This window comes from Chenopodium album, chromosome 12 (assembly GCF_948465745.1).
Source record: "Chenopodium album chromosome 12, dcCheAlbu1.1, whole genome shotgun sequence".
Classification (NCBI taxonomy): Eukaryota; Viridiplantae; Streptophyta; class Magnoliopsida; order Caryophyllales; family Amaranthaceae; genus Chenopodium; species Chenopodium album.
This window is the reverse complement of record NC_137845.1, coordinates 14,518,425-14,539,953: the sequence shown is the minus strand read 5'-3', so window position 1 is coordinate 14,539,953 and position 21,529 is coordinate 14,518,425. Positions and strand designations below refer to the sequence as shown.

At 36.5% G+C, this 21,529-nt stretch overlaps 2 protein-coding genes across 2 annotated transcripts; both read left to right on the top strand.

Moving 5' to 3' along the window:
• The first annotated feature begins 3,118 nt into the window (after positions 1–3,118).
• Positions 3,119–5,458, top strand: LOC145570937 (uncharacterized). The gene is made up of 4 exons (XM_081630053.1): positions 3,119–4,459; positions 4,741–4,885; positions 4,952–5,260; positions 5,310–5,458. The coding sequence occupies exons 1-4, from the start codon at positions 3,119–3,121 to the stop codon at positions 5,456–5,458; spliced, it is 1,944 nt and encodes a 647-aa protein (XP_081486179.1).
• Positions 5,459–6,740: 1,282 nt separating this feature from the next.
• Positions 6,741–20,498, top strand: LOC145570388 (uncharacterized). The gene is made up of 14 exons (XM_081629446.1): positions 6,741–7,058; positions 9,815–9,976; positions 10,168–10,233; positions 10,369–10,512; positions 10,581–10,694; positions 10,893–10,994; positions 11,091–11,276; positions 14,205–14,294; positions 14,370–14,504; positions 14,676–14,798; positions 16,683–16,768; positions 16,845–17,457; positions 17,915–17,992; positions 18,936–20,498. The coding sequence occupies exons 1-14, from the start codon at positions 6,804–6,806 to the stop codon at positions 19,971–19,973; spliced, it is 3,192 nt and encodes a 1,063-aa protein (XP_081485572.1). The 5' UTR covers positions 6,741–6,803; the 3' UTR covers positions 19,974–20,498.
• The last annotated feature ends 1,031 nt before the right edge of the window (positions 20,499–21,529 follow it).

Here is a 21,529-nt window from a genome sequence, read left to right as displayed (position 1 = left end):
GGGCCCCAATTTTTGTCTTCGCCCCGGGCCACCGAAATTTCTGAAACGGCCCTGCCCAGATGACTTCTATGGGGACGATCCGACAGTGCATGATGCACTCAAACCAAATGCTTTCTTATCCCCAGGGAAGAGGTTTGGCTTTGTGAATGATCCATACGCAGCATACTATAAGGAAGAGAACCAGGAAACTAATGAAATTCGAGGCAAAAATTCTGAATTTTCAATTTTTAATTCTGGAAAATTGAAACATGTGATATAGGAAGAGAACCCTAGCAAGATAGCACGTGGGTTAATAAGGCAATTGAATTTTGGAAAGGGGGAATCTATTCAACCTTTATGCTCCCTGATGCAGAGCAAAACAGATTCTTCTTCCAGGCCCACGCTTTTTAAAACTCTTCATGTAGAAGAGAGGGCCATCCAAGCCCATATTAAAGAAATACAGGGGAAAGTTGAAAGCTGGGCCTTAGATTTGGTGACTGGAAAGTCAGGTGAATCTACTAGCCTTTTAGAAGATATCTCAAAGCAGAGTTTGGGTTCAACTGGGATCTCAAATTCTTAAGAAAGGGCGCAAATTCCAGATGGAGAAAAGGTGGGAGTGTATTTTCAAGTTCCTCAAGGGCCACAAATATTTGACATTGCTCCAGTAGGTAGAGAAAGGGGAAGAAGAAGGCCTTTGAAGGCTCTAGAATGATTTTGTAAAATTTTTAGGCGCAACAATGGAAAATCGAAGGTGCATCCTATGATAGAAATTCCAGGAAATAGAGCTGGAAATTGTAATGTGTTTGTTAATGATGCAGGTGGCTTTATCATCCCTCGACAACAAGGGTTAGGAAATCCACCTAACTCGCCAATCTCTGATTTTAATAGTTCGGATATCCCGTGCTATGAAATTGATTTCAGCTCCCCTACCCTTTCAGAGATGGTGGGATGGGCGAGGAAAAGAGTTCCCAACTCTGTTCTTCCACGACCGAGATCGACAGGAAACTTACAAGAGAACAACTTCATCACCACTGATTGGGGTTTAAAGAGGATGAAGATTCACCTTTTCGAACTACAAGAGAAGGGAGGTTTCAACCTGTGGAACAAAGAGATGGGGTTGCTACACTCAAAAGCAATCTCTGATGTGGAAATGGCACGTGACCTTGGTGTTGAAGTAGGGGAGGAGGTGAATTCTCTGATTGCTCACAAAAGGAAGTACCCTCCTCCATTTAAGGAATTGTTCACGAAGAAACTCAAAGTTACAAAACCACAAATAGAAGAGATGGAGATGGACTTCGACTGCGAGGATGCTGGCTCTTCACAGTGCCCAAAGCTCATATGAAGACAATTGCATGGAATTGTAGGGGGTTCAATGAAGCCGGTTCCCCTAAACTTCCTTATGTTCTATGGCTTAAACAAAAATTTCTTCCTATGTTTATTTTTGTTTCAGAAACTAAAATGTCTGTCCAAAAAGGTGCTACTATTTTAAAAAAAAGTGCACCTAATTTTCTCTTCGGTGTAGATGCGGAAGGGGCTAGTGGGGGTTTGTTAGTGTTAGTTTGGAGTTCCTTTAATGTTTCTTGCGCCTTTTCTTCCAAGAATGTTGTAGTATTTAAGGTCGTTGAACCAAATGGTAATGAATGGAATATTATGTTTGTTTATGGAGCGCCTCTTGTAGAAGATAGGGGTGAAGTATGGTCGATGCTACTTTCTTTAGTTAACAATACACCAAATTGCCTGTTAATTGGTGACTTCAACCAAGTAGAACATTCTTGTGATAAACTAGGGGGCTCTAGGATTATTAGGGGATGGAAAGAGTTCATGGAGTGGAGGATGGATTCAAGATTGCTAGAAGTCAGTTTTGCTGGTCCAACTTATATGTGGACAAATAAAAGAGAAAATCACAAACTTGTGATGGAATGCATTGATAAGTCCTTCGTGGATGAAGAGTGGATTGAAAACTACCCAAATGGAAGGTTAATTCATCAACCTTTCACGGTTTCAGACCATGGGGAAATAGTCTATGATAGGAGTGGAAATACAACAACAAACAAAAGACCTTATCAATTAGAGAACTGGTGCCTCAAATTCGAAGAAATTAAATCTCTAATTAAGAGTATCTGGGATAATAATGACGTGCAGGGCTCCAGTATGTTCATTGTGGAGCGAAAATTACGAGATCTAAGACCACTAACAAGGAAGTGGTGCGTAAAGTATAAAAAATTTTGGGGGATCAATTGGAGCAATATCTCAGAAACTCTTGAAAGGAAGAAATGAGGATAAGCACCATTGAGGAAGGTAATGAGTTTATGCATTCTTTAAATTCTAGCATTAGCAAAATTGATGTGGATTTTTTATACTGGAAACAAAGACTAAAGAAGGAATGGGTTAAAAAAAGGGATGTTTCTTCCAAACTGATGTTCTCCCAAGTTAAGCAAAGACAAAAAAGAAATGAGATTTTTATGCTTAAGGGCTCTAATAATGAGTGGGTAGCAGGGCAGGAAAATGTTACTAGGGTGGTGGTTGACTTTCTAAAAGGTGTTTATGACCCACGTATTAATAGTAATGGAGAAGAAGAAATTAATCTTATGCTAAGGGAATTAGAATTACCTTGTATCACGGATTCAGAAAAGAAAATTTTCGACCAAAGGATTACTTCGGAAGAGATTAAAAGTGCTATGTTCAGTATTAAAAGTGACAAATCCCCGGGGCTGGACGGTTTCAACGCAGAATTTTTTAAACAACACTGGGACACAGTTGGGCATTCAGTGGTTAAAGGGGTTTCCAGTTTTTTTAATAGTGGTTTCTTGTTAAAATCTTGGAATCACTCAATACTTGTTATGATTCCAAAAGTGGATAATCCGGAAGAGGTAGGACATTTAAGACCGATAAGTCTTTGCAACACTATCTACAAGTGTATCTTGAAATGTATGGTAAATAGGATTAAACAGGTCTTACCGAATTTGATTTCGGAATATCAGCATGCTTTTGTGCCGGGAAGGCATATGGCGGATAATACACTTCTAAGCCATGAAATCCTGAATCTTATAAATAAAAGGAAAAAAGGACAAGACTTAGGGGTGATAAAAATGGATATGAGCAAGGCTTACGACGAGTGAGATGGGATTTTTTAGTAATTATGTTGAGAAAGTATGGCTTCCCGGAACATTGGATCTCTTTGTGCTCCCAATGTTTCTCTACGGTTTCGTACAAGGTCCTTGTGAATGGGAATATCTCGGATTCTTTCAAACCAAAATGTGGGCTCCGACAGGGAGACCCGTTATCCCCGTACCTTTTCTTGTTTTGTATGGACATACTTTCGAGGATGCTGAAAATTGGAGAGGATATTAACCTCTTCAAAGGTATTAAAGTTTCAAGGAATGCACCAAGAATTAGTCACTTATTCTTTGCGGATGACGCATTTCTCTTTTTTCAAGCTTCAAAAAAGGCATGCCATGAAGTGGTGTCGACTGTTCAGCGGTTTTGTAGAATTTCGAGAGAGCAACTAAACCTTAACAAATCTTTTGTCAAGTTTAGCCCAAGCACCTCGAACCGGAATAAATTGGTTTTTAAAAACATCCTAAGGATGAGGGATATGGAGAACCTAGATAATCATCTAGGGGTGCCTATTGGTTTGAAAGGTAACAAAAGCTCAAATTTTTTATATGTGGTAGATAAAATTGCTATGAGAATTTTATCTTGGAACTCTTGTAAGCTTTCTTTCTCCTCTAAAATTATTTTGGCAAACACGGTTTTGATTGCAATGGCTGCTCATGTGATGAATAGCCGCTTCAAGCTACCAGGTAGTATTGTTTCAAAAATTGAGAGCTTAATTTATAACTTCTTATGGGGAAATAAAGGAAACAAGGGAATACACTGGGTAAGGAAAAGCATTGTTCAACTTCCTCGTGGAATGGGAGGCTTGGGGGTTAGAAATGTAGCCGTCCTAAATGATACACTACTAATGAAGCAATCGTGGAGAATGCATAATAACCCGCAATTACTAGTGGCAAAAGTGTTCTCTACAAAGGGTGGTTCGATGCTCAAGACTGGTAAGATACAGAGGGGGAACAACATAAATATGTCATGGGGGATGAGGGGTATTCGTAAGAGTGAAGTACAGTTTATGAAGGGACACGCATGGAAAGTTGGAAACGGCGCGAAAATAGGAGTTTTCAAGGATAAATGGGTGAATGGAAGGATTCCAGAGGCTAACTCAGATATTACCCTGAGACAAGCAATGAGATGGAAGGTTGACAGATTTATTAACAAGTCAACTTGGACTTGGAGAGAAAGAGAGCTAAGACAGGCTTTCAATGCAAAGGATGCTGCGGAAATAGGGGCTTTGGAGTTACCAGGGAAGGAAATGGAAGACCTACTACACTGGAATTACACGAACTTAGGGAAGTTTACTACAAAATCAGGGTATGCTTATCTTATAAGTCAGATTGCAACCAATGACAGAGTTACAGACTCAAAGGTAAAATTTTTAAAATTCTTTTGGCATAAAAAATTTTTACCAAATGGAAAATCTTCGTCTGGAAAATTTTCTATAATGGTCTAGCCGTTAAAAGTAATTTAAACTTTCGTAACATATGTGAAAGTGGGGCTTGTGAGATTTGTGGAGAAGAGGAAAGTATTAACCATACTCTGAGGCTATGTGTAGTAGCAAAACGAGTATGGCAATGTGGAAGCCTCGACATTATTTCCTCTATAAGTCCGAGTATTTCTATCAAAGAATGGTTAATATGGTATATCCAGCAATTCTATAGCTTGGATGGAAAAGGTAGTAATCGTATCACTACCTTCCTAGCCACAATATGGGAAATATGGTTGGCTAGGAATGAGTTCAGTTTCCATGGCACTAGAGCTCATATAACTAGCATACTTGAGAGGGTGAAGAATAGTATGTAAAATCAAAATGAATATGAGCATAATGACTGCCAAGAACTGGAGTTTTTACATCCACCAGAGGGAGAGGTGAGTAGTCCCCCGGGCTATAAAATTGCAAGCATAGGAAAACAGAATATAGGCACATCAAGATTTTCCGTACAAATTGATGGGGCTTGGGACAAAGCTACAAAAAGAAGGGGAGCAGGATGGGTTGTGGAGTATAATGGAATTGCGACAAATATGAAAGGATGCTCCTATGGGGTAGCAAATTTAGCCTTACAAGCAGAAACTATTGCTTGTTTAGAGGCAATCAAATGGTGCTGGGAAGCTGGCATCCAAAGCATAATCATCAAAACAGATGCTAGCAAGTTGGTGGACATACTACAAGGTAAGGGACCTCAAGAAAAAAATAATACTTTGGACGATCAATGAAATAGGTAGGATAGGTCGTAACTTGGAGTGGTGTATAATACGCAAAGAACAAAGATCAAAGGTTGAAGAGGCTCATAAGTTGGCAAAGATGGCTGTTACAAACGCTATACACTCAAGGCCTGCTACATCTACGTTCTTTAATAATATAGTTTAATGTAGTTGTTTATTTTATGCTTTAACCTGTGTCAAAAAAAAAAAAAACTTATATGCCCTTATAAGTCACAATATTGCATATGATAGAAGAAAAAGAAACGTTATATATATGCAATGCATATTATAGGATACTAATAATTAGAAAAACTTAAAGAATATCACTATTGAAAAATAAATTTGTAATTTTGGATAAACAGCTAGAAGATGCAGTTTTCTACAATATGACATAAGTTTAAATCTTTTTTTTTTTTTTTTGATAGATTTTTAACTATGTTTTACTTTTGTTAGTAGTACTTTTAAAATACGGAGTACTTATTTAACACTACTATAAAAATATTTTTTACAAGTACTATTCTTGTATGAAATTGAAATACTAAGCAAATATATATATATTATAAAATGTTAAACAATTGTGCATCACACGGGTTTAAAACTAGTTGGTTTTTTTAAAAAAAATTCCCTAAATACTCACGTAGGATTGGTGTTGGGCTTTAATTTTTTTTTTCCCCTCTAAACCGCTATTACCATTAGTGGTTTTAGACTGCACCTAACTAATAATAGGTCTCTTTGCGTCCTTGGTTAATTAACAAGTTTTAGCCTAAAGCAAGAAAAGTGAGCATTGGCAATTATACTAACAAGTTCAAAGAGGCTGCCTTTCAATAAAAACAAGTCTCTTTCACTTTATTTTAAAAAATTGTGAAACCGCTAATGTTGTTAGCGGTTATAAGCTAAACCTAAAAACAATCTTACTTCTTACGTAAGAGGTTGTTATATACATCTGGGTGTACCATACACCCATGAATAGTTGTTCTCATTTTGATGACTGTTTTTCATTTTATAATCAACTAAAGAGTAAAAACTAACCTAAGGTGAGTTGCGTGTACGACACACCCGAGTATATATAACAAATTCTGTTTTTACTTAGATGGTATTAAGACTTTGTTTTTAAGACAAAGCATATTGGAAATTTATATTTATTTCAACAATATTGAGGAAATCATTCGATTTTTAGCAATTTTTCCAAAAAAAAAAAAAAAAAAAAAAAAAAAAAAATTCCCAATTGATTAGTTTAGGGAGTTGTATACTTGTACTTCCATAACCGCAATGTTGAGACCCCACAAAAGTGTCTAAACTAGGGTCTATCTCATTATAAATTTATAATGAGTAGTGTATAACTGTATAATCTTCTTTTTCCCTCCTCAAAATATTTAATTCCTTCTTTTTCTTATTTTCTCCATTTCCAAAAAGCAACTTATATAAAGCACCAAAAACAATCATTTTTCCTCTTCAACTCCACCACACCAATTCTAACCCCTAAAACTTCCAACTACGCTCCTTCCCCAATTATGAGATTATTCCGAGGCAAAGACGCCGTCGATTCCTCCCCGTCGCCGGGAAATCCTCCACAACCGTCGCCACCACCGCCGGCGCCGTCGGTAACTGGCCCAGCGCGGCCGATTAGGTTCGTATACAGCGATGAAGATGGCAAGTTTCGCATTGATCCAGAAGCTTTGGCTGTTCTTCAGCTTGTTAAGGAACCAATTGGAGTCGTCGCAGTTTGCGGTCGTGCTCGTCAGGGCAAGAGCTTTATTCTTAATCAGGTTTCACTTTCTCTCTCCTCTTGAATTTTGGATTGTTAAAGTGGTCTGAAAATTGGAGTTTTTGATTTTGAAGTGGATTTTACTAGGGTTTTGTAATTGTGGTTGGTTGAATTTTTATTGACCTTTCCTTTTTTGGGAGTGATTTGATTATTGATGTAGAATGTAGTTGGTAAATTGTGATGTAGTAGCATGCAATTTGACAATGTGATAGTTTATATGTGCTTTAAGAACTGAATTCGTCAGTTAGTTGTAGAGTAATTTTCTTGATCATATCGGAGTAGTGATTTTGATTTTTTCGAACTGATGCTGTGGATTTCTAGTTTAATTCATGCGATTATAATGGATTGATTTTGACTAAATGCTATATACCTTGACACCGTTTGACTTTTACACTATTCACACACTACACTTTGACTCGCTTTTGTGATTTATAAATACGATAACTATAGTCATGTAGGATTTTGTTTGAATCGTATCCACTTTTTATAATTTTACAATGTTGATAATTAGAGATATTAAGCGTTAAAAACATGCGTTGGCAAGTGTGATAATAGAAAGGTGTCAAATAAAAAAAACAGAGGCAGTATATGCTAGCAATATAGGATCTTGAAATTGAAATTCTAGATTTTTTTTTTCAGCTTGGAATCAATGTTCACTGTTCAAGGTCTTGCTATCAATATATCACAATTTTCTGTACTTTACAAAAGGACTTATAAAGTATAGGTTTTTCCTTATTGGGCATGTCGGGTCAGGTCACGTCAGTGGTGTATTAAGGAATCCAGAAGTGTGGGTTCGGAATCGTTAAAAAATGACATATAGGTTTGCGTTTGTTTTAATTGGAATATTGGTGATTTCACGCTTGCCAATACACATTCTACAAGCTAAATATCTTAAGTGATATTTTGTAAAAATTATATATATAGTTGATATCATAAAAATACTTTTCGAGACGAATCTAACCGGATCCCACTTGACTCTATATATTTTTCCAATGTATGAATCACAAAAAACACAATCAAAGGAGTATGTGTATATATTGTAAAATTATAAACGTTGCAATTAAAAAAAAAACATATGAAGTATAAATTAAATTTTAATAGATACTTTTGAATTTCTGATTACAATGGATGACATATAACTTAATACAATAGAATACAATTAGAAAAAGGATGTATAAAAGCATTCGGATTTTTATATACTTTGGAGAAGAAAGTTAGGGAAAAAAAAAGTTAGGGTAAAGGGGTTTGATGTTTTGAGTCTTTGAATGAGTTTTTGGGATATTGGGAGTAGGGGTGGCAATCGGGTCAGATCGGGTCGGGTTCGTGTTCGGGTCAGTTGATTTCAGGTTAACTATCCCCTAACCCGAACCTGATCCATTTAAGTTTTCGGGTTGATAACTCCAACCCAAACCTGATATTTTCGGGTTCAGGTTAACCCGAAATTGACCTGTGTTGACCTGATTTTTTGTTTGAGTTTAAATTAGGTTGATTTGATTTGAAATTAACCTAAATAATCTGTTTATTTTTATTTTTTTTATTTTTATTTTTTTTCAATTTAAACAAGTGTATCTTCAAGTTCTCAAGCAAAACAACACTTTAATCCTAACTGAGATAAAGAACATTGCCTAACAAGCTAATCATATATTACAAACCAAAATAAAGTCTAACAAATTACAAATCAGAATTACAAATAAGAATTACAAATAAGAATTACAAATTTGTTAAAAAAAGAACAAGATCTAAAGAAACAACAAGATCTAATTCTACTACCATATTGTATTTCAAAAGAAATATCGTATAAAAAACAAATTGAAATGTAATTAACTTGAACCGTGAAAAAGAGGAAAGCTTGGAGGTGTGGTGAATGGGAACTGGGAAGCGGACAATTATTCATGAGAGCTCTGAGCTTGAGAGTTGAATGCCGAGAGTTGAAGAGAGAGAAAAAATGTAAAATGAAAGAGTTAACGGGGCGGCCGAGAAGAAAAAAGGGTTTTAACTTTTAACATCTAACATACGTAGTATCTTATTTGTGAAATTGGGCTTGGGCTAGAATTAGTAATTTTCTATTTGGTTTTGACCTTTTTCGTGTTTGAATTATTAGGTTGGGCTTCCGACTTGATTTTGACCCAATAATATTTTCGGGCTACATGGGTCATTTTCGAGTTGGAATTTTCAACCTTAACCTAACCCATTTAATTTCAGGTTGGGTTTGTGTCGACCCACTTAAGATTTCGGGTCAAAAATCTCAACCCTAACCCACTAATTTCAGGTCGGGTTCGTATCGGGTTATGAGGTCGGGTCAGCTTTTGCCACCCCTAATTGGGAGTTTGGAGAAGAAATTTAAACAAAAGGGAAAAAAAAAGGCTAAAATAAAATTAATGTTGCTGGGATTCGAATCCACGACCTTGAAGGTCAAGCGCACAAAGTAAACTCCATTCTACCATTGGGCTATGCTACTTGTCCTATCTTCACTTATGCGGACAAATTGGTTTTATACATTTTTTTTTCCCTTTTTATTTTTTTTATTTTTTTTTAATTTTTTTTTTTCAAAAAATCAGTGGGTTCAATGAACTCACTTGAACCCACCGTGGATCTGCCACTGGTCAAGTCAGGTTAATGTTGGTCATAAGTGGCAGAGAATGGTCCTGTTTCTTGTGTCTTGTTAATAAAAATCTTGTGAAAGACTGATTTCTGCATATGTGTGATGCTGTATTATCATGCTGTATAAGTGAAGCTTACATATGTAAATGGTTCTAGCTTCTTGGGAGGAGCAGTGGATTTCAAGTTGCATCAACGCATCGGCCATGTACAAAAGGACTTTGGTTGTGGAGTACGCCTTTGAAGAAGACTGCTCTTGATGGAACAGAATATAATCTTATACTGCTGGATACTGAAGGAATTGATGCTTATGATCAGACTGTCAGTGCTACTTCTGTTTTTGATTCATTCTCTATATTTATTTTACTTAACCATTACTGCATGACATCTTGGCTGTCTGCATGTTCCTTGCTTTTCAGTGAGGATGTCAATAATGGATGACTTATCTATGATTTATGAGTAATTGTGTTTAATTCACTTCCTTGCATTTTATTTACACAATATTTGTACAGGGAACATACAGCACACAAATATTTTCTTTGGCTGTTCTCTTATCCAGCCTGTTCATCTTCAACCAGGTAGGAAAACTTTTTAGAGATTGGTCGTTGTTCTTGGATTGCATAATCAATGTTTATGCAGCTTTATTTGTTTTTTGAGTGTTGTGTTAGCATCGTTGTAATAGTGGCTATTGGTGATTTCTTTTCTTAATATAGATGGGTGGAATTGATGAGGCTGCATTGGATCAACTTTCCCTTGTGACTGAAATGACTAAACATATACGTGTTAGGGCCCCTGGAGGAAGAACCACAGCGTCTGAACTTGGGCAATTTTCGCCAATCTTTGTTTGGCTGTTGAGGGTAAATTGCTTTGTGTCCTTGAACGTAGGCTCTTGGTTTCTTTGATTTACATGTATATTATCATGCAGGACTTCTATCTGGATTTGGTTGAGGATGGTCGAAAGATAACACCTCGTGATTATTTGGAGCTTGCGCTGAGGCCAGTTCAAGGTAGTGGGAAGGATATAGTTGCAAAAAATGAGGTATGTGTGGCAAGGTTCTTCTTGTTGGCAGTGAAAAAAGGCTGATATTTTATTTTTCTATTCTAGAGAGAAAAAAAATGATATTTGCTTTAATATATTTATGTCAACTTAATCATTAGAGAATTGGTTTATCATGTTTATGATGCAAATTATACCAGTGTATTTGGCTGCACTGATATAATACCTCATGACTATTAGATTCGGGAATCAATTCGTGCTCTTTTCCCTGATCGTGAATGTTTCACCCTTGTTCGGCCATTGAACAGTGAGACTGAACTTCAGCATCTTGATCAAACACCAGTAAGTATCTTTATTTTCCAATAAACTTTTGAGTGGACTATTCTTGCTCTCTCTGTCTCTCACTAACATTTGCAGATTAATGTTTATTGTACACAGCTGCACAACTTTAGACCAGAATTTAGATCTGGTTTGGATGCATTAACGAGGTTTGCATTTGAAAGAACGAGACCCAAGCAAATTGGCGCAACTGTAATGAATGGACCTATGCTTGCTGGTTTAACACAATCATTTCTTGATGCATTGAATAATGGTGCTGTTCCAACAATAAGTTCCTCTTGGCAGGCAAGTCTTCCACAGGATACTCGTGAGCAATTATCTTATAATTTTAGTTATGATGCTTGTTAAATTGATGATGCATGGTCTTGATTAGAGACATATTACATACATTTTCAATAATCCCCCCTCTCTCTCTCTCTCTCTCTCTCTCTCTCTCTCTCTCTCTCTCAGAGCATTAACATCAATGAGGATATGTATCCTTTTAGCTCACTTTTTTGTTGGCTAAAAGGATCCTCATTGATGTGCAAGAGGGGTAGAGGATCCTCTTAAGAAGAGGAAATGGTAGTTTCCTCATAATGGAAAGGATCCTCTTATTTGGCTCTTGTGCAAGAAGTTGCATTATTTTTAGTTTTTGTTTTTAAAAAACCACTATATTAAATAATAATCATATTTATGGGAAAGAGAATATGTGGTGGGGTATATATAAATAAGATTATAAAGGATCCTCGTTGTTGTTGGAAAAATTAAAGAAAGAGAATGAGGGAAAGGATAGAGATAGTGGGAAGTGATATGGAAAAAGGAGAATATGATGTGTCAATTGGAGAGAAAAAAGAAAGAAAATGGGAAAGGATATATTCATCCTCTCCATTGCTGATGCTCTTAACCCACCATACACACTTACTAAGGATTTTTGATTTATTATTTATTACGTGATTAAGATAACAATGTAGTGTAATTACCAAAGAATTGTTCTCAGTTACATCCTATCTAGTAGCATACAACCACTAAGACTATAGAACTAAAATGCTAAGCCTAAAGCTTGCCAACCATTATGAATGCATCAGTATGTCAAGATCCCCACCATACAAGAAGAGTTAAAGCAAGACACCCTTCATGTGCACAGGTTCAGCTAACAGAAAAGAGACGGCTCATTTCGTCAATACCTCCAAGCATTCCTTCCCTAGTTTAGTTGACTCAATTTGAATGACACAAAGATTTAGGCAATTCTAATGTTGTTGTGTGTTATGTCAAAAAAAAAAAAAAAAAAAAAAAAATGTTGTTGTGTGATGAATAGTAGTGGGATCTTTATTATTATAGTTAGTGGGTATTGGAAATTCTTTATTATAGTTATTTAGTAGTGGGTAAAAAGTGAGGTGAGAGAAATATTTTTAAAATAAGTGTGGATCCATGCCATTTTTATGAAAAAAAAGAGAGAAATTTGTCAATTAAACAGGGATAATTTTATAAGGAAAGTGTGACAACTAAAGGGACGGAAGGAATATGTTTTCTTTAGGATTACATTTTCAAATTGTTTTCCCTCCCTCCACCCGCGCCCCCCTGAAAGAAGTCACTGAGCATCTTAATAGCAAAAGAAATTACTAAGACATGGTAGGATACAGGAAATTAAATAATTACTTCATTTTTTATAAAGTTTTTCATCAGTCCGTAATGCTCTGTGAAATCCTATTAGACACTTTTGTTGGACCAATAGCCAACCCCATGAAGTTTATATACTACACAGTAAACCCCCACTCAACAATCAAGTAGAATTTTGATAGTTTATGGAGTTTTACCCAATGTGAAGTTACTTTGAGCATTTCCTCATCGTAGTTAATATTAGGTTTAGCCTATAACATAAGTCCAGTTTGTCAAATATATTACAAAATTATCATCATCATAAAGAAGATTTATAATGTGACTCCAATCCTTATGGCAGCTGCTATAGTGGTTTTACAACACATGACAATTTGTGTATCAAGACTATCAACTTCAGGTTTCTAGTGTTAAGACCTTTTCCAGTCAACTTTGAGTTGGTAAAGAAAGTAGCCTATTAATTACACTAATTGCCCCCATCATTAGAAGCTAATGAATAAGTTAAATCACAGATTGAGCTTTAAGAACACCAATGCAAGTAGGCCTTTTTTTATTTTTTTGGTGAAGGCGTAGGCCTATTGGATAGAATCCCTCGAGTAATCTTTTTCATCTTTTGTGCCCTGTATGCATACTTGTTGGGTGCCTCATTTTAGGTCTAGGATGCTTGCTTGCGCTTCTCTCAACTCTGATTCTTCTTCCTTCCCATTTTGTAAAGATGGTGCACTATAGCAAATAATAATTTGCAATGCACCTAAAATTGTATCCCTGTTGCTATGGAAGAAAGCTTTCTTATTCTGATAATTTGAAAAAATGGTCTATATTAAGTACGTTGTCTGTCTTTTTTTTTTTAAATAGAGGACACAATTTCCTTAAACCTCTCTTTTTTTTATTTTTTATTATTATAAAAAAGTGATACTTTCCATTTTTGGAAACATTCTACTATTTTTTTTTTATTTATTTATTATATCTGTCTCTCTTTTGGTCCTACAGCTACATATCAAATATTTCTCTCTACATGGCCCCCATTCCTACACCGTTCCTACACTCTTTATTATTTCTCTCATCTCACATCTAAATTTTTAATTCTCTAACAAACAACCCTACCTTTATATCCTATACATATCTCATTAAACTCTGCATAGAAGCTAGTTTTTTACTTAAAAAATCCGGAGGGAGTACTTAGTAGTTGCATTGCTACCATTAATTTTTAATCAGCATATATTGAATAGTAATAATGCATTAATGCGTATTACATATAACTAGGAATAATAATATTTGGTTAAGCTGAAGGACGTTGAGGAATGGTGAAAGTAATAACAAGAAACTGAATGAAATTTCGTTTGTGTTCAGGCTGATAAAAATGGTAATGACCTGAACTCGGTATACACGCTATACTATTTGTTGGTGAGAATTGGGTAAAATCCGGAATAGATGCTCGTTTATCTCAAGATATATGCTTTAGGAACAAGGAAATTGGGGAAGTTTCAAAAGTTCTTTTCTTGTCTTTGAGTTGCCTGGTTTAGTTACATTTCTGCCTTAGTATAGGATTTAAACCTTTATAATTCGACTTTGTTTCGTGCAAAAGATTAATTTCTTTCTTTCTTTCTTTTTTTTTTTCAGAGTGTTGAAGAAACTGAATGCAGAAAAGCATTCAACAGAGCTTCTGAAGAATATACATCTTCCTTTGACAAGTCAAAGCCACCTGAGGAAGTAAGGGTCTTTCCTGTATTGTACTTTTGTATTATTGTTTTATTTCTATTTATATTCTTATGCCTTGTTTTGTAGGCAGCACTTAGAGAGGCCCATGAAGATGCAGTGCAAAATGCTTTGAGCATATATAATTCAAATGCTGTAGGAGCTGGTTCAGCAAGGCAGAAATATGAGATGCTTCTGCAGAATTATTGTAGGAAGGAATTTGAGGTAGTTAAAGTTTGTTTTGGTTCATTGATATTTGCAGAATTAAAGCTTTACTCCGTTGAATGCAGGGTTCCTTCCAAGCTCTCAATGTTTTAATATTTCTCAGTTTTCAGTTACTACTTACCATGATTGCTTTCCTTCACATAGCTCTTTGTTATATATTTTCTAATGCAGAATTATAGGAAAAATACATACATGGAGGCAGATATACAATGTTCAACTGCAATTCAAAATATGGAAAAACAACTAAGAACAGCTTGCCTTGTCCCTAATGCAGAACTAGTTCAAGTGCTTAAGGTTAGAAATCTTTCCTTAAATTCTTGTTATTGTAAGGTCCATTTGCAAATTTCCAGATGCTTTAGGAACAAGGAAATTGGGGAAATTTCCAGAAAGATGTTTCTTTGACCACAGATGCCATTTCTCAACTGTGGTCAAAGAAACATCTTTCCGTAAAAGGAGTATACAATGACATGAATATAGTGGCTTTGCGAGAGCATGTAGAATTGGTTAGATGTAAATGGAGGAAGAAAATCTTTGTGGATGATCATAGCAGACCTCCTCCCCCCCTCCCCCCCCCTACATACCTAGGTTACTGAGTACTTGATTGACGTGAGGAGAGAAGCTTATGGGAGAAGCACTAGCAATTATAGGGCTTCCATCTAGCAATGGAATTTATTTATTTTTTTGGCTATGGATGCTGACAGTAATTCTGTATTAAGAACAGCTAAACAGAAAATAATGACATAATGCTCAACAGTAATACCTTGTATTTGTGTCTCTTCAGTATAAATTGTGATCTGAACTGATATATATAATCAATATTATCATATATACTGTAATCTTGTTCAACGTATCTTTCTTTATATTTAAATGGAAAATTTGTCGGAAAAAACCTATTATAACCCTCTTTTTGTCAGAAAAAACCTTTTAAAAATTTTTTGGCCAAAAGAAACCTGTTTCTAAAATTTTTTTGTTGAAGACAACCAAAACCTCTAATTAACCTAATTAGCCCCTGATTACCCCTAATTAACTACTAAATCTTATTTAATTATTTAGAAATAACAAATAAATTGATAAATTAAAAAAAAAAAAACTTAAACCACCCCCCAACCCCATCACCACCTGCCACCCTCCCCCTTCCACCTCCCCTGGTAGCAGCCACCCCCACCCTCACCCCTGCCGGCAAACAGAATCCCTACCCCTCGCACCAGCAAACCCCCGCCCTGCGCCCACCTTGCGTCACCCTCTTCTTCCCTAGAACCACCACCCAACTCCGACACCGACCAAGCCTCCTCTCCTAAAGCTGGCCGACACAGCTCAACCCCCTCCACTACGCCGACAGGAGACCCAGCCCTCTCCCTTTCACCCACCGCGACGACCAGAGACCCAACCCCCTCCCTTTCACCCGCCACGCCCACCCACCCCCCTTACTAAACCCAAACCCGAAAATTCCACCCCTCATTTCCACAACCATAAACAACCCCCTCCTTTTTCCACACCCATAAATGACCTCCCCTTGTCGTTTCAGGGTGTGGGAAATGGAGCGGTGGCCGTTTTGTGGTGGTGGTAGAGAGGGGGGTGGGAGTTTTTGGGGTTAGGGTTTAGTGATGGGTGGGTGGTCGCGGTGGTGGTTCAAAGGAATAGGAGGGGTAAGGGGGAGGGACTTTGCCGGCGCGGGGGGTTTTGGTGGCCGGCGGGGGTGGGGGCGGTTGCTACCAGGGGGGTGGCAGCTGGTGATGGGGTATGGGGGTGGTGTATGTTCTTTTTTTTTAATTTATCAATTTATTTATGATTTTTAATTAATTAAATAAGATTTAATTATAATTAGGGGTAATTAGGGGCTAATTAGAGGTTTTGGTTGTCTTCAACAAAAAAAATTTTGAAACAGGTTTCTTTTGGCCAAAATTTTTTTAAAAGGTTTTTTCTGACAAAAAGAGTGTTATAATAGGTTTTTTCTGACAAATTTTCCTATTTAAATTGGTATATGATAGGCATTGCTTGTTCTGACTAATGCTTAACTAATAAATGTTAATGTACACAAATCACTATGCCACAAATCAACAAATATCTTGGGCAATGTACTCCTTTTCATGTTAGATATATATGGGTAACTCAATAAATCCAAAATAAACAGAACTGCAGGTCCGGTTATTTCTTGAACATTGTGGCTTATGTGCGCAGGTGCTTGATGATCTTTTGTCTGAGTATGAAGCATCATGTTATGGCCCTGGGAAGGAAGAAAAGAAGGCTGTTTTCCTTCAGAGAAGGTCAGTGTTGGTTTTTAATTATATGCTTTCTTCTCCCGTGGTAATGATTTATCTAATGGTGTGTAAATTTTCCCAGTTTTGAAGATCTAATAGCTGAAGTTGCTAGAAAGCAACTTGATAAGGTTGGAACGGAGCGAAGTGCTCTTAAACTGAAGTGCCAGTCCCTTGAAGAAAATGTGGTTTTGCTCACCAAGAAATTAGAAGCAAGCGAGAAGCAAAAGTCTGAGTACCTGAAGCGCTATGATGATGCTCTAAGTGACAAGAGGAAAATTGCTGATGATTATACAAACCAAGTATCTAACTTACAAAGTAAATATAGCTCTTTGGACGAGAGGTATTCCAGCTTATCAAAAACGCTGGATTCAGTCAAGAAGGAATCTTCTGAATGGAAAAAGAAATATGAAGATATCTTATTGAAGCAGAAGGCTGAAGAGGATGAAGCTTCTGCAGAAATTGGTGTTCTTAAATCTAGGGCTAGCGCTGCTGAAGCAAGTCTGGCTGCTCTTCGGGAACAAGCTCAGTCTGCAAAAGAAGAAGCTGAGGAGTGGAAACGGAAGTATGATTTTGCTGCCAAGGACGCAAAATCAGCCCTTGGAAAGACAGCTGTTGTGCAAGAAACAACAAATAAGAATATGCAATTAAGGGAAGATATGTTAAGAGCTGAATTTGTCAAGACTTTGGCTGTAAAGGTATGACATACTCTGCAACTCTTTATTTAAATTTGTTAACCTCCTTTCTATCTTAGCTCTGGCTTGAGAGTCTGTCACATAGGAGTTGTCACAAATTCCTTTGCTCATAGTTATGAGATTCCTGTACTAGAGATATTCTACCTCACCTCTGTTCCCAAAGGATCTTTACCATTACTATTTCCAAACAAATCAAGGTAATTGGAGAAACAGCGTTGATATGGTGAGTGGTTGGAAAGCAAAAGGTGGATAAAGTAAGTGTTAGTGTAAGGAAATAGTAGGAAAAAACTAGGAAAGAGATGGAATCGTGTAAATATGGTTATGTTGTTTAAAGCAGAAGTGTAAACAACTGTCGGGAACGAACTAAAACGGAAAGCGTAAATATTTTGCAGGAATGGAGGTAGTGCAAAGGAGGTTTTTTGTTATTTTATTTATTTATTTATTTGCAAATAAAATTCAGGAGGAAGAGCTCAAGGAAAAGATGGCGAAGGTGGACCAGGTTGAACAACAGCTAACAACTTTACAGCTGGGGTTAAAGGTGAGTATATGCCTTGCTGTGTGATCATAGAAATTTTTTCAGCCTTCAGTAGATATCAAGTATAAGTGACCACAATAATAGAATCAATTAATACTCATGCAGTTTCAATGTGCTCTAGTGTTAGTATTTTGAACCTTCATATTCTTGTTTGTTTTGCTTTCATATTTAGCATATTATTGGTGAATGATGATGGGCCATGGATTCAAACCTAATGATTGAAGTATATTATTATTGTACCATAAATAAGGTTTTACCATAAATAAGGTTTTAATTTTCATAACTACTATGAAAAGAGTACTGATAGCTGTTTAAGTTTTACATCCCAGATATCATCTCTTTACTTTATTTGTTTGTGTTGACTTTTTCCTTCAAGGGGATTGATAATGGACTAAATCTGGCCTGTAATGAAGCTAATTTCTATTGACCAAGACTCACTATAAATTTGAAGTGAAGGATAAGTGAAAATTACAAGAATCAGAGAAACAAATACCTTTCTGCTGGCTTTTCTTTGTCAGATACAGTCCAACTTGACATGAATAGTTAAAAGAAATTTTATAGTGAAGCAAAAACAAGTCGCTGATAAGTAGCTTTTTTTTTTTTTTTTTTTTTTTTTTTCTTTTGGTAGAAAGAGCCGCAAGGGCAACAATGTAGATTGGATTTGATCTCAAGTCTTGGGTATTACCCCCCCAAGACTTTTACCAACTAAGCTATTTGACATCCACGCTTAGCTTGTGAAAAGCAATGCTCATTAAAAACCTACCATTGTGATGATTTCTAAAGTGTAATGGAGTACTTGATGAATACTCTGTTCTAGACTGAATTGGGCACGCCTTTCATGGCCTACTCTTTCTTTTCTCCTTTAAATTATTGTAATGTTGTGCAATTGTATTGACATGTAGCTGATTTTTAATAGTTTGATTTATTGTTTTCTCAACTTTTGTAGGCTGCTGAGTCAAGAGTCATCAACTATGATATGGAAGTATCAGATTTAAAAAACAAGATAAAGGTGCTGGAAGAGGAGTTAGAAGCTGCAAATGCGAAAGCAAAATCATTTGAGAGACAGTCAAAGATACTTGAGCAGGAAAAAACTTATCTGGAGGAGAAATATCAACCTGAATTCATGATGATTGATGAGCTACAAGAGAGATGTAAAACTGCTGAAATAGAATCCAGGAAAGCTGTTGAGGTTGCTGATCAAGCACGAGCAGAAGCAGAAATTGCTCTAAAGGAAAAAAGTGATATTCAGAAAATATACATGGAAAGATTGGCTCATATTGAGAAGGCAGAGAGGCAGATTGAGAATTTGGAGAGGCAGAAAAAGGATCTAGCTGATGAACTTAGTAGAATACGTGCATCAGAAATGGATGCAAAATCTAAAGTGATATTGCTGGAGGCTAGAGTTGAAGAAAGAGAGAAGGAGATAGAATCTCGAATGAAGTTGAACAATGCTGAAAGATCCAGCACTGTTCAAGTACTTAATGAATTACTTGAAACAGAGCGTAGTGCTCGAGCAGAAGCCAATCGTAGGGCTGAAGCTCTCTCTGTTCAGCTGCAGACCACCCAGGGTAAGCTTGATCTAGTACAACAGGAATTGGCTTCTGTTCGTTTTAATGAATCAGCCTTGGAAGCTAAGCTCGAGGCTAGTAAATCTAATGGAAAACGTTCAAATGTGGAGGCCATTGAAATGAAGGTTGATTCTGCTGAGGATGATAGACTTATTACTCGAGTCAAGAAGAAGCTTAAGAGCATTGGCAGCCCTTTTCGTCAAACAGCATCACCAGAAGATGTCCATCTGGTTTTTGGGAGTGATGAAGATGTTGTTGAACAAATAAATTCAGAAGATTATACCAAGTTTACCGTTCAGAAACTAAAGCAAGAACTGGTAAATCATAATTTTGGTGCTCAGCTGCTGAAGCTGGCAAATCCTAGCAAGAACCAAGTCCTTGCATTATATGAACGATGTATCCTTCATAAGTATTGATCAGCTGGCTCACTGACAAGTAGTTATGGTAGCATATGATTTACATGCCCTCAGCTACCATGTTCAAAAGGCAACTACATGACTTACCTTGCAGATTAATCTTCGTTGTGATTGGTTAGTGTTAGTCCATTGTCTCAGTGTCGAGTTGGATGCTGTTCTACTGGGAGTGGGTTTTTCGGTAACATAATCCTTTCTTGAATTTCTTGCTGTGAATATAATTTGGTAGGCTTGCCATAAAGAATTTTCTGCAACTTTTTTGGCAGTTTGTTCCTTCAATGGCATAGGTGAAATGCTATTTAAGTCTAGCTGTGTGAATGTGAGTTTGAATTGTCTAATCTTTGTCAACTGTATAAATATTCTTGCAAGGGTGTCAATCTTTTAACGTCATGTTTTGGAATTGCATATTGATTTAGGATTTTAAGATAGATCGGAGAGATTTTATATAAAATCGTGCTAATAGCTTGTTGGTGTGGAAGTTCTTCCTGTACTGTACATCTACTTTCTAATAATGTCGTGTTTTGTGAATGCTTTGTATTTGCCTCTAACCCGATGTTTGTATTAGTTTTATTTGAGTTTGCTCTCTTGTATAAAGTCTAATCAAGTCTTGCCATATCACCAAATTAGGTACAATATTTCATTTTAAATATTACAGTATGATATTTTATTTATTTCAACCAAGCTAGTAGGAAAGATTGTACTGTCCAACCTTGACGTTGGGGTTTAATCCCCACAAGGAACAATTTGGGGGTAGGGAATTAGAGATCCCTCCCTTCGCTTTCAAAGTGTCTAACTTGCAAATACCGTGAAGGTTAAGGATGAGGTATAGTATGGAATAGAACATTTGTTTCACATTCTTGATAGGTGCCTAGAATGCCTCATTGAAACAATGTCCAAAAAAGTACAATCCAAGACACATGAAGATAAACTTCATTAATCTCAATATTAAAAGGGATGATCATTGGAAGAACGACTTCAAAATCATGATCATAATTCCTATTAGAAATCCTGTTGCAATTGCTTGAGCCAATAAATTAAACTTATAGGGTGTTTACGTAGACAAAAGGTCCAACTTCGAAGAGGCCAGGGTGCTCATTAGATTTAGCTATAGGAGCACCAGAGGTGCCATTGTTAGTATCAGTTGGGAAAATGCAGTCGTGTTCGCCACGACCGGGGCTGTCAAGGTACACTTTGCAGTCCTCGCTGACACGTTTGTATGGCAAGTTGACGAGGAAGAAACCTTCATTATCCGTCACTGTTGACTTGATACGGAACCAGGGTCAGTACACCTCTACTCTAGCCCCTGTCAATTTTCCACAATTTCTATGTATCATCAATTTTAATTATTAAAAATCTATCTTACAACGTTATGTGTTGAAGTATAGCGTCCTCAAACAACACATTCGAGTGTCTAGCTCCCATTAAGGTTTTGAGATGGACCTCTTTGGACTAGTGAAATGACTTGAATATTATTACCAATCAATAGAATTGATTTTAAAAATACTTTTCAGATAACGTGCATCAAATAAGAATAAACATATCGATTATTACTGATAATT